Source organism: Taurulus bubalis (assembly GCF_910589615.1).
Source record: "Taurulus bubalis genome assembly, chromosome: 5".
In the NCBI taxonomy this organism is placed as follows: Eukaryota; Metazoa; Chordata; class Actinopteri; order Perciformes; family Cottidae; genus Taurulus; species Taurulus bubalis.
In genome coordinates, this window is record NC_136593.1 from 11,967,176 (window position 1) to 11,979,565 (window position 12,390).

Genomic DNA, 12,390 nt, shown 5'->3' on the forward strand with positions numbered 1-12,390 from the left:
TTCTGTAGCTTTCAAAAATATTTTCAAGAAATCCATTTAAAAAAACAACAAAAAGTGAATAGGGTGTGTGAAATGTTTATTTCTTTCAGTTCAAGAATTGTGCTTGATGTTGCTCTTAAAACCTGCGCTGTTACTTTTGTGTGACTTTAGATGACCATATGATAATGACCTGCACTTGAGCTTTATTCCACATCTTTAATTGAAAAGAGGACATTAAGTGGAGACAGAGGGACCCCTGGGCTCTTCTGGTGTCTATGGCAGTGATGTTAAAAAGAAAAAAAGTGATTTCCCCCTCTTAAAGCCCCAGGCTTACCTTGCACACTCCCAGGGGGCATTGCTCTCCTTGTCAAGCTCCAGACTTGTCCAACTTGGCGTCTCCTCTCTTTCCAGGCAAGAGGACACTGAAGACGAGTCACTCTTCTTCTTCTCTGTGCTGTACAATTGGCTTAGCTATGTGTTTGGCAGCACCAGGCTTTTGTTTGGCCGACTGTAGACCTTGAACTCCAGGTCGGTTGGTACATTTTACTCCCGTTCTGAGACCATGACCTTGGTTCCTCTTGTGGGTCACATCCACATGTGTCTGTTAAGTCTTTATCGTGGTAAGGAAAGCTCTTGTTCTATGTGCAGCAGCAATTATTCACATCTCCTAGAACAAAATAAATAAAATGAATCAAAAGGTAGTTTACCTATCCACCACCGCACCCTGCCAATGTGTGGGAGGAAAGTGTGTTTGAAGTTGTAGATTGTCCAGAAATATGCTGCTCCTGATGGAGTAAGGGTTTGCATGTTTCAATACAAAGTAGCAAGGGTTAAAAGAACAGTCCTCATCATGCTCGCTCATGTTTAAGTTTCTGCACCAAAACCTCAAGTATGCTCGCCATCAGCACTATACCTGTGGGTGTTTCTGTCCACATCAGTGTTGAATTCAAATACATGTCTGCTCTCAGTCGAGACGTTTCATCATTTTGTCTTAAAATCAAAAGAATGTTAAATTATGCAGTCTGAGTAGATAACCTTGTGAGTTGGAGATCTGTATATAGGCTTTTCACACTGCTATCCTTAGCCCAGGGCTATGAGCTGACCCTGGGATAACTTTCCTGCTTTTCACACGCGCATAGTTAGCCCAGGGCTATACGATCCATACTTCTGCTAGCCCTCGGTTAAATGTCTGTTGAAACACGTGACCGTTTACATTCTAGAATGAAGCGACCACTCCGATTGTACAACAAGAACATGACGCAAATCCCATTGTTTACTTTCACACTAGCACATTTTAGCCCTGTGTTTAGTCGATTTTCAGGCGATAACCCCACAAACTGGAGTCTGACCCTGCTCCAGAGAGCAGCACATGCCAGCCCGAGGCTAAAGTCGGGGTTAGCTCTCTTTGGAATGTGCCAGTGTGAAAGCTCCCTCCGCCCCAGGCTGAGTGCAGTGTGAAAAGCCCTATTGTAGTAAAAGCTTAACGTCTCAGATTTTAAAATCTAAAAGGTTAAAGAAGAACACTCAAAAAATCTACAAAGACCGACTGGTCTCTCTTATTTGAAAACCTTATACTAATAATAAAGGACATCCGGCTGTATGTTTTGTGAGGTGGCAATTATCAAGGAAAATGGTGATGGATGGACTATTTCTGGCGCTAAATATGCTATTCACGTTCTGTCTGAATCTCTGATAATTCCCCCGAGGCTCACTTGTGTTTATTTCGTCGCCCACCGGTGCCTCAAGTGCTCCTGTTCATCATGAGTTGTACACAAGTCCTGCAGAATCTGCTCTGAGGGTCTGCTCGCTCAGCCAAGTCCAGCATATTGAGAGATGCGTCTGTGGAGGCGGAGGTTTGTGCGGCCCTGGTTCAGCTATAATTTTTAAATCCAGCTTTGGTTGTGCTTGTGGAAGCCCATCTGGTCCTCCCAGCATACCAATGCAGCAGCCAAAAATGATTATTACAAAATACTTTGGAATCAGGTTGAACTGAAATCTCCAAATCACCTTCCTTTTTCGCTGTATATCTTTGCGTGCGTGCGTGCGTGCGCGTGCGTGCGCGTGTGTGTGTGTGTGTGTGTGTGTGTGTGTGTGTGTGTGTGTGTGTGTGTGTGTGTGTGTGTGTGTGTGTGTGTGTTTTGTCTGTGTTGTCCATGTAAAATAAAATTGGGGCAGTGCCCTTGTTTTTGTAGGACGTGTTTCCGATATGTGCAGTATGACGCAAACTCGGGTCAAATCGGAAGCATCTGCAAGTTATTCTTGGTATTTGTTTTAACGTGCACGAATCTGCAGGAGCCTGTTTCAAGAAGCAGATCTACAGGACTTTTCTTCTGGGATTTACTAAGCAAATTCCTCCTGATCACTCTGTAAATCTGTTTTGTGAAACAGGATTTATGTAATTATGTGTGATATAATAATTACCAGAAGGTTTAGACAATCAGGACAGATTAAGTCATTTACTTTTCTCTGATTGAGACTGGTGTCCTTGAGAAATACATCCCAGCCAGCTGGCGCTTCAAAACAAATGCTTGAATTTGACCCCAGTTTGCTGTGTAGACTCTGCTTCATTAAAGACTTTCTGTATGAATATTAAGAAGGAGATATTGTCAGGTGGTGTTGGGTTACTGGTGGTGGTGGTAATGATGTGGATTGTTAAAATGATTTATGATGATAACTATGACACTTTTAATGATTATAATGATGATTGTGTCCTTTGATGATGGCCGCTGTGCACCCGTCATTGTGTGAACACACCTAAGTGTGCTTTAGCTACAGCTGAGGTTTGTGGGTAATGTTTTAATGGACAATAAATTACTGCAAAAATCCGCCCTTCTCTTTTGTCTTTGTCCTGGTTGCATGAACACAGGCTGTATAGCATCAAATCAGATTTTTACCCCACATTTTAAACCTGAACAGCCTGCATGAATGAATGACTAAATAAATAACTAAAACACTGAATTGTACTGTATTAAATATGGATGAGGTCATGTCATGGCCGATGCATGATCCACTTAATATGGTTCGATTCAGCATACTAGATTGAGGCATCCCTTGTTTCCAATCTGGTGGTTCTTAATTTGCAAAGGGGTCGCAAACTAGATCTGAGGGTTCGCTGGATTAACAATTTAAGAGATATGAAGAAAACAATGTATCTGCTACATGAAAGTAATTAATTTAATCAGACATTTCTCATATCTTTGCTATTTTCTTTGGAAGTACTGGATGGTTTTACGTGCTCAGGCCTATACAACTAAGTATCTACAGCCATGCTAGTAGTCCAGTAATAATGTATATATGTATCTATTTTAAAGGTATCCTCTTTGACATACAAAAGGGAAAATCTTGAAATCCAGAAAATTAAAAATGGAACTCTGCCCTAATAGCAATAATTATTTTATCTGAAAGGTATGCACATTATGTCTGTTACTTGTATTTGAAATACATTTATTTTTGAGTATTTTAGAATTGGTATTTGTCACTTCCACCATTGGACAAGACCAATGATTGACCCACATTTTTCTGTAGAATGCCTGCACTGGAGTGGCTGTGGGGCTGTGCTAGGGCACGGTGATGCATGAGCTATGCTAATCTCAGCATGCTAAAACACTCACAATGACAACATGCTGATGCATAGCAGGGGTAATGTTTGCCATGTTCCCCTTCATAGTGCATTAGCATGCTAACATCAGCTAATTAGTGCTAAACACAACTGGAATGTCATCAGTATTTGGTTATGAAGCAAGAAATTACTCCGTTTCCGGAGGAAGCTCTGATCCTTTAACATGTGCAGGAAGATGTTTGAAATATTCTATGAGTCTGTTGTGGCCAGTGCACTTCACTGTAGTCGCAGCATTGGAGCCGACGACAACAGACTTAATAAACTGATTAGGAAGGCAGGCTCAGTAATTGGGTGCACACCAGACAGCTTTGGAGTTGTTGTGGAGAGGAAGACACTGAACAAACGGTTATGTCCATTATGGATGATCCTGACCACCCTCTCAACACCTACTGACAGACAGCACAGCTCTTTCTCTTTCTCTCTTTCCTGCCCTAGGCAATAACCCCCAACGCCTTAGCTGTCTAACAACTACTCTCAGCTTTATAGCTTCAGTCGAAACCATACTTTGCTCTGTTTTACTCCTTCAATAACCTGCACATCATTATACTCCCCGCTACCTCATTTAATTTGATTTCAAACAAAGAATTGCAACAAAATTGCACACTTATGTCTAATGTATAGTATGTTATCTTATTTTTCTATTTCAGATTCTAGTTGTTGTATTTTGGCATATTTATATTGTATCGTAGTATATTCTTTATACTGTGTATTATAGATACATATCTCTAGTGTTGATATGTATATTTACTGTGTATTTACTGTTGCCGTGGATTCTGCTGTTACACAATCAGACTATATTGGACAAATTACCTTGACCTACTGGTGGCACTGTCAAAGATCAGGGGTTCAACAAAGTCAATGGAACTTTTTTGGGAACCATAAATGTCTGTACAAACGTTCAAAGTAATTATCAAATTCAGATAACAATCACTCTTTACTTCAAGTGCTCAGAAGGTACAACTATGCTGTAGAGCAGGGGTTCTTAATCTTTTTGACCTCGGGGCCCAACTTTTTAAGTACAAAGTGCCTCGGGGCCCATTCAAATATTAACACTGTATTGATCATGCTCTTGGTTTGATTTGTATTCAATATCTAAATCAAATCCACCTACAGTTTAACAAGCAGAAACCTTGTCAAATAAATGACATGATACAATGTGATCATCACAAAGACATGTATTGATCATGTGTATGTAAACCTGCACAGACAACAAGTCTTGGAACAAATCAAGCTAATACAATAACTCATGTAAAGGCTCAAGTCAGACGTATTAACACACAAATAACTAATAATTCGATTGTTCTACAAAAACAAGGGAGACTCTCAAAAAAACTGAGGGAAATTATTATGAAAATAGTTTCTTTGAGGATTAATTGTATTATTGAACAACTACAGTGCACTCAGTTAATCTAAAATGTTAATAAACCTGAATATTTAAGAAAGTAGAAATAGGTTTTTACTTTCTTAGGAGAATATCTGTGTGTTCACAATTATTGTGTGCAGACAAGTGTGCACACGATTCAAAATAATAATTTGCTGTAATACTGACACTGGTATAGTGTTGTTACCTTTAGTTAGAGAGTGGGCATGATCTATTACATTCATTTGAGAGCAAGAAACTCTCAAAATGAAATATATCTGGGAGACAGACGAATCCTCTTTGAAATGTAGGCAGGCTCCACTTGTCAATACCTGTTCCAGCTTATTAAGAGTCTCATGCCAGGCATTTTAGTTGAGATGTGCCAAACTCTCAGTCTTGCTATGCCTTCCTGCTGGGAGGTTGTGCACTCTTTGTATTACTGTTCTCTATGTTGGCATCGGCTGAGGGCCAGGCATGTGACATAATGAATAACAAGATGTCTGCATGGCTTCAGTGTTCCCTCACTGCGGGTGAGCTGCCTGCTTTCAATGGGTCCTCTTCATTTGCCATCTGTGACGCTTTTGAATGACTGGTTGGTGGGAAGAAATGATCATACAGTTTGAAATCCTGATACAAAGCTAAAATCTGAGTCATTCACTGTGTCAGAAACCCAGAAAGTTCTGTTTCTTTGTGCAACTTTATACCCTTCTGCTTTGTTATTTCACACTCTGAAGTTGAATTGTGTTGCATCATGATTACAGCTGTTTCACAACAATCTGTGCAGTTTATTCACAGCAGACCCTCAGGACAAGCTTCATATCCCCAGCTTTGATTCAGGGTACTTTTCTCCTATCACTCCTGTGATTGAGACATTTATATGCAAGGAGAAAATGTCCATCCTGTAATAGCCATTTTTACCTGAGGGGAAAGTGTCCATTAGAAAGTCACTGAGCTCTCCTTTGAGAGACCTTTATCTGATTCCAGTCTGATGTGGCCCTCCTGGGCGCGAGTGTAAGGTTTTTTATCTTGTAAGTGATGGAAAAAGCAGAAATGAAGGCTCACTTTTGCTCTCACTCAGAGAACAAGACGTGCAAATATAACGCTGGTGGCACAAACCACCAGATACATCATTCATCCATATTATTATACATGTTTGAGGACTATGTATCAGGTTGAATATTGCTTAAGGCTTAATGATTATGCAGTAACAATAGAAGAAGAAAAAAAGGTTTTGAAGCCATCTTCTGAAATACTAAGTTCAATCAGTCGAAAGACAGAAAATTAATCACCAACTGTTTTGACGATTTGATAAAGAATTTAAGTAATTTAGCAAGCAATGAAGGTATATTTACGTTTTGGACTGTTGGTTGGACAGTCTGACATTCCTAATTAATCTGAACATTGATTAAGATAAAATACATACTTTAGTTGCAGCGCTACACTCTCTTGTGCCCTGATGGATATATTACAGTTAGCCTATTCATGATGATGGAGTTATATAATTGCACTTCTCTAGTTATTTTCCTAAGTTTTTATGCCCAAAAAAAACATTTTAAACATTGGAATATTTACATGAAAACCTGCATATTTAAGTTACTTTAGCATTCTGTTGTAAGCTATTAGCTTTTTTTGTTTGTAGGGGTTATTGGAAATTAATATTAGTATGTGCTGTGCAATTTAAGAGTCTCCAACATTATTCATCTGGCTAGGAGCAGTTAAATCACTTGTGGCTGTTCAGTTAAAGCAATAAAATGAAACACTATCAAATGTATCTCAACTCTACAAGCCTATACCACATTTGACATTTATAAATTATATAATTAAAACATTACACACAATCACACAGAGCCATTGCACTCATCAACCCTCTGTCTGAAGCAATCATTTGCCTTTGCAAACATCTGGGTTTTAAAAAACGCACATTGAACGTGCTGCGGTTTTAGTTTATGCATGCTCATGTCTCTGCACTTTGAAAGAGGAGGCGTGCAGTCCGTCTTCTCAGCCCCGGAGGCAAGGCAACCTAAAAATGCAGTCTCTTGTCTCCTCAGAATCCGCTTCGTCCTTCTCACGTTACTTCCCAAAGCTCATCTATCAAACATTTAGGGAGCTTCGAGGTCCTGGCTGCTCGTCGCTCTGAGCTGTTGTTGGAGCAGATCGCCCTCTGGTGTTGACATCTGCGTCCCTGCTCGCCTAGAGCTGCACCACCTGACAGCTCAGGCTCCATGAGTCCTGTAATGTGAGTACAAGGCTGTCGCACCACGTTGAGATCGATGCTCCAGTTGCACACTAGCGTTATATCTCTTTGTTTCATTTGCAGGAACAGCCGAGAGTTCGCTCCACGAGAAGATGAGCCCTCGTTGCAAAGGTGTGTTTAGCCTAAAGGATGGAAATGTGCAAAGACAACCACCTCGGAAGCGCTCTAATAATAACACGGTACACGTTGTTTGTTTCAGCCGATCAAAAAGAGATGTAAAAAAATAAAAGACCAACTTTGGTTTGTGGAAACTGACATTATGTCTCGACAGGTGCAGCAACTTGTTGAAGACTAAGCAACATTGTGTTGTTGTTGTTGTTGCTGGCCAGTGGCCAAGATGCAACTACTTTTAACTACTTAGTACTTTAACAACATTTTTTGAGTTAAGGATTAGGTTCTCAATATATGGCATGTATCGTTAGGTATGATATATTTCGGGTGATATGATTATATTATGGTTCTTTCTAATCTTTCTGAAATATTGGATAGTTGTACCTATTGTGGCCCTTATATGGGTATTTAAATGAAAGTATATGAGAGGTTTAGAGGAGAAATCTCTCTTTGGTGGAAATGTAAACTCCTATGGTTAAAAGTAATTGGTCAAATAAATGTAGTGGAGTACAAAGTCAAACATTTCTACCTGAAATGTAGTGGAACAGAAAGTATAAATGGAAACACTCAAGAAACATAGTCTGCAAGTGCCTAGCAATTGTGCTTTATTTAGGGTTTATCTGATGCAGCATCAGCACAATTCATATTACTACTTTGAAAACCCTGTTTGCCCCTGGACTAGTTGTATTTACTTTGGAGCGGCTCATATAACCCATTGAGTAATGACAAATCGCTGCAGATTTTGAGGCTCTGAACAATAAAAACAGGCCTTCCAGCCTCCTGTTTCTGCCTGGTGTCTTCCTACCAAGCACGCCTCAACCTGCCTCCTCAGCACCTTTAAGCATAGTTTTCTTCACATGTGAATAGCTGCTCAGAAATGCTTATTTACACTCTATTCAAGCCAGTGTTGACGGGTAGACCTGCCATCTGCACACATTCAATATTAATCTGCTGATCCTGTTTCATATAGCCTCCAATCAGCGTCCACTTTTGCTTCTCACCAGTCTGGTTTATACAAGTGTTTCATTGTGAGAGGTGAATGCATTGCTTGTGTTTGCTGCAGATGAAGATGCATATTTTATACACAGCTTCAGCAGAGTCTCTATAGTCCTGATCAGAAGAATGTTCACACTTAGGTATAGAGGCAGCACAAAGATGGAGATCACACCCACGAACCCTATCATTACATTCACCCCCAGGCAGGGGAACCCCCCCAGTCGCCACCCACTTTGGCTCCTGTTTTGTGCGTCCACGTCCTCCGTGATAAATGTCAAAGGTATACATTTCTTTGTCCATTCGTGCTCCTGTCCACTTCCTTCTGCAGACAAACATTCAGGGGAGATGAGAACAAAGTCTCCATGGTGATGTGCCGACATCTGCACGCTGTTCCGGGAATACGTTCTGTGAACGGTGCAGCTGCTCTCTGTTTTCTCTGGGTCAACACACTGTGCTACCTCTGACTCCGGCATCCCAGGGTTCAGAGGCTTTAAGGGCCCAGACAGTGCTGATGCGAGGTCTTGCCAGCAACTGTCGCTGTTATTGTTAACTCCCCGTTTCTCTCTGTGTGTCCATGCCATCAGTGCAGAGGCCCGGTGTCGACCCTGCAGACCTGAGCTCATGGTCAGGAGGAGCAAGAGGAGGGAGAGGAAGACCATGCCCCAGCAGGGATTCACAGTGCTGGACATGGGGCTGAACAGGTTGGGCAAGCATCTGATGAGGGAGTTGGTTGTGTGCAGGCAGGCAACAGCCCACGCTTCCTCCGGCGTCCATCGCCACCTGACATTGAAGGCGGTGACGACCCACACTGACAGGCAGCAGAGGTAGCTGACAGCGTGATGAGACAACACCGTTTCTTTGTTTTTGTTGTCTTTACTTTCCTCTTCTTCCTCTTCCACAGTCACTTCCCCAACATAACAACGTTGTTCATCAGAGCCCACCGTCCTGTGAGCGTCAACAGAGTGAGGACTCAGCAGTATGGTCAGAGTCTCCACTGCAATCAGAGGTGTGGTCAGAAGCAGCACCGCACCGTATGTGTGGCTGAGAAAGATCAGGAAGCGCAGGGCAACGACATCAACTAGTGGGGTCAGCTCACTGAGCCAGGAATGAGAGACGCAAAGGAAGCTCAGAAAAGCTGTGGGAGGAAAAAAGATAAAGAGTAAATTAGGTGATTTGATTGCATTAGAGCAGTGACTCCCAACCAGGAGCATGTGGAAAGATGGTGGAGCAGCTCGACTAGTTTGGGGACCCTCAAGACATTATTCAAGACATACATTTGATGAATTTTAATTTGTGTTTCGTCTGTCTTTTTTTAATTATTAAGTACGAGATGTTGCATGTTTGAACCTCTTTAAAATAAACCCAGAATCGATGAATATTCAAATATTGCTAAATTCAAAAGTGTAACTTGTGGACTCAAGATATGTCTTACTTCATTGTAAAGATGATTTCACTATTATCATTGTGAACTAATCCACTAATCATTTGGTCTTTAAAAAATCAAGACCAATTTGCCAAATGCAATCATAATTACTTTAAACCCAAAGTGACATCTTCAAATTAAGTTGTTGGTCCAGCCAGAATTCCAAAACCCAAAGATATTCAGTTTACGATCACATAGGACAGAGAAAACTAGCCTCACATTTGAGAAGCAAGACACAAAGAAATGCATCAGCTAATTGTTTTACTCTAATGTCTTGAATTAAACAAAATGTGTAAAAACTGAAATAATTGAATAGTCTAAAATAAAATCCTGTTTAAAATCTTGTAACGGTAGTGTTGGTGAAGCTGTTGGGGTCCGTTAGACTGAAAGCCTCTGGATCAGAGCATGTTGACGTCAGTACACCTGGTCATGTGCTGATACTCACTTGCGACCAGGAAGTCGGTGAAGACCAGGAGGCAGCAGCAGCAGAAGCTGACGGGACTGTACGAGGCAGCCAGTGAGGGCAGGAAGAGGAGACTGCAGGCCAGTTTGCATAAACACAACACTGCCGCTCCTTCCAACACACCATCCATGGCTGCAACAGAAAACACCTTACTCAGGGATTAAAGTATCGAAAAACTGGTTTTCTTTTTGCCTCGGGGTGGAAGAGCTCAGGAATGTCAAGTATATACATATATATGCAATTGTATCTGTAAAAAGGCAATCATTCCACTGTCTGAGAATCTTTCTGCCCCATAGTAGCGGATCAATATTTTTGTTGTTTACATTAGTAGTGAACCCTGGACCAGACAGCTATTTACAGTCGATCAAAAATAAACTAAGAAACTGAAAGAAACCGTCAAAATGATATTTGAATTGATTTCAAAAGTGATATTTAACACCACCAAATGCCATGTAACTCTTCAATAATGTGAACACACATGCAAAGTTACAGACAGACTGTAAATATGGCCCACCTGACCGTGGTACTAAACAGACTGGTTCAACCTGTAAATACCACACTATCTCTTACCACATTGTTACAGTAGGTAAATTCAAACTCTGGAACAGACAACTACAAATCTACATAACAAACTGCTGTGAGGTTTATTAGTTCTTACCTGGACTCACAGGAGCTTTCAGAGCAGCATGTCAATATGAGCTTCAAATGTTTCATCCTGTTCTCTTCACCTCCCCCTTCTGCTCCGCCCTCATGGGGATAATGACCTCCTCCCCCCCTCCCGCCCGCCCCATGTGCTCCCTGCTGCACCTGGCCTGTGTGGAGGTGAGAGAACATGTGCGTCTCAGAAGGTGTGGCGCTACAGACTAGAAAACCTGTCTAACAACTAACTAACTAACAGTGAGCAGTGCAAAGTATGTGTATGTCAGCGTGTGAGTGTGTGTTAAAATAAACTTGTTGACACCCTTGATAAAAGATCTTTCATTTTCACTGAGAAAACAAACATTCCTGTGTTACACCCACCTTGATCACACCACAGTCTGTATAGACACATGCAGGGTGTTTCCCAAAGCAGGATTATACTGTAGTGTAGATCACATAACACATAACACTGTGATTCATTTGTGGCTTTAAATGCTTCATTTGAACATCAGCCCTTATTAAAATGCTGTTCCCCATCAGTTATGAATCATAAATGATGATTGGTATTGTTTTACCAACAGAGGAGAGTTTCATTGTACATTATGTATCTGAAAGGTTCTCCTGGGAAAACTGCCTCATTATCTGCTGTCCAATTACAATCAAATGTCGGGACATTTAAATTGAGTTGAACCTCATGTTCAAACTGATCTGAGAGAGACAGGCTGCTTTGAAGCAGATGCTTCTCACAGATGAAAAACATTCAAGTTAAAACCTATTTTTTCTGAAACATAACACTGGCTGTGAGTGAAAGTCCATGCTTGACCTTGGAAACAACAGTTTACAAAACAGTTGACCTCACCTGCAGTTCTGGGGCTTTTGATCATATCACATGATCTTCTTCAGCAGATGGAGTTTGCCGAGTTGTCATGAAATTGTAATTTTCCGAGCCCTTTGAAGCCTTCTCTTCCATGTTGACGTAAAAGCTAGGTTTGAAAGTTTATTCTTGATGATCAAAAGCCCCAGAAGTAAATTAACCTTGTGGTGTTTCTGAGGTCAAGAATGAACTCTCAAACTCAACTATAAAGCCAATGGCGAGGATAAATCCTTTGAATGCTCCGGGAGCAACGTTAACAAACTTCATCTGCTGAGGAAGATTGTGCAATACGATCAACATCTCTCTAAAAAATCATCAAAGGGACCTGGTCATGAGACTGCTTTTATTAAAAAGGAGACTCGTTGACACGTCGATGTGTTCTACTGATACGTAGAGGTTTGCAACATTTCTCTGAGATACATGTGCAGCAGGAAACAGGAGGCTGTGCAAAGTAGAGTCAGATTAAGCTCATAACTTTTTTTGTTGTCAAAACAGAAAACTAATTTGTTTTTGAAGATCTAAACAGTTGCTCCATCTGTACATGATGACGTTTAACAGTGTACATTTAAACTGATTGTATATAGTTTTAGCATATGCTGTATTCATAGGTTGGTAGTGAGGGTTCTGTAGAAGTTTAGCACAATCCTATTCACAATAGCCTTCTCTAATGAC

The 12,390-nt window shown here is 41.0% G+C and overlaps 1 protein-coding gene across 1 annotated transcript; it reads right to left on the bottom strand.

The window, feature by feature from the left end:
• Window positions 1-7,905: 7,905 nt before the first annotated feature.
• LOC306736832 (uncharacterized protein) lies at window positions 7,906-10,916 on the bottom strand. Its single transcript, XM_079218508.1, has 3 exons — window positions 10,864-10,916; window positions 10,188-10,337; window positions 7,906-9,454 (listed from the first exon to the last, which is right to left on the bottom strand). Exons 2-3 carry the CDS (start codon window positions 10,333-10,335, stop codon window positions 8,334-8,336), a joined length of 1,269 nt encoding a protein of 422 aa, XP_079074634.1. The 5' UTR covers window positions 10,336-10,337; window positions 10,864-10,916; the 3' UTR covers window positions 7,906-8,333.
• Between the last annotated feature and the right edge of the window lie 1,474 nt (window positions 10,917-12,390).

Coding starts and splice junctions, on each gene's coding strand:
- LOC306736832 (XM_079218508.1), bottom strand. CDS start 10,335: ATGGATGGTGTGTTGGAAGGAGCGGCAGTGTTGTGTTTATGCAAACTG. Junction 9,455..10,187: donor CACCGACTTCCTGGTCGCAA/GTGAGTATCAGC, acceptor TTCCTCCCACAG/CTTTTCTGAGCTTCCTTTGC.